The following is a 1,037-nucleotide window of genomic DNA, read 5'->3' on the forward strand; positions in this document are numbered from 1 at the left end:
ATATGAAAAATGATATTTTGTTTAGTTAACAAACTTTCACTCCACCCTTCGTGTTACGTTTGAAAATGTCTCTATAATGCGACCATTATAATGATTTCTGCATTCGATCATTCGTTCGCCCGATATGTTTTGCAATCCTGTTTTCACGTGGCGGTGGATTTTTAATCTTCTCGTCAGTTAGCTGCTGAAGCTCGATCATCTCCACCGTGGTGATGTCACGCAAATGCATTTATGAGCCGCTGTGGCGTTCGATCGATCTTATATGTATCGCTTTTTCGGAACCCAGCCTATTTAAAACCCTCGGCTTGCTGTCGCTCAATCTTCAGTGTGTTTTGTACCGATGGGAGGTTGCGAAGATGAAGCAGTGAGATGAGATGTGTCGACTCAACAGGCACATGTGCACCCGTGGTGCTGAAGGAACAGCTCAGTGTGCCCCGTCGCAATGAAACAGCCCTCAGTCCTCAAAGTTTGCGGCTCGCTTCATTCGCTCTGACCATGAAGAGACAAAACATCAGGACCCTCGTCTTAATCATCTGCACTTTCACTTATTTGCTCGTCGGGGCGGCTGTTTTTGACGCTTTAGAGTCTAAGATGGAGATCACCCAAAAGAAGATCCTGGACGATCGGAAGCGAGAGCTAATGGACAAGTACAACTTGAGCAAAGTGAATTTCGACGAGCTGGAGCGGGTCGTGCTGCAGCTGAAGCCGCACAAGGCTGGGGTCCAGTGGAGGTTCGCCGGCTCCTTTTACTTCGCCATCACGGTCATTACCACCATAGGTATGTCCGGTGTCCCTCAATGGGNATCTGCGTGTGCGTCTGTTTTAGACTTGTGGGCATGCGTGGAGGATTGTTGATGGGTTAATTGGTTTTCTGATTAATATACAGTGTTGGGGGTATTTAAATAACACACCCTGGTAGAAAACCCGATTTGAGACGGTAGCTCTGTTTGGAACGTTCCAGCTGGTTCCTAGCCGGTCATTAGCTGGGTCAAACCGCCTGTTAGTTGCTCTAAATTGCTCATTAGCTGGTCTGGAGT

The 1,037-nt window shown here is 47.5% G+C and overlaps 1 protein-coding gene across 1 annotated transcript in view; it reads left to right on the forward strand.

Moving 5' to 3' along the window:
* Nucleotides 1-369: 369 nt before the first annotated feature.
* The window catches only part of LOC122324834 (potassium channel subfamily K member 9-like), a 14,830-nt gene continuing 14,162 nt past the window's right edge, over nt 370-1,037 (forward strand). The window contains exon 1 of the mRNA XM_043219521.1: nt 370-778. Coding sequence (XP_043075456.1) covers nt 370-778 — 409 coding nt within the window. The remainder of the gene's footprint in view (nt 779-1,037) is intronic.

This window comes from Puntigrus tetrazona, chromosome 20 (assembly GCF_018831695.1).
Source record: "Puntigrus tetrazona isolate hp1 chromosome 20, ASM1883169v1, whole genome shotgun sequence".
NCBI lineage: Eukaryota > Metazoa > Chordata > Actinopteri > Cypriniformes > Cyprinidae > Puntigrus > Puntigrus tetrazona.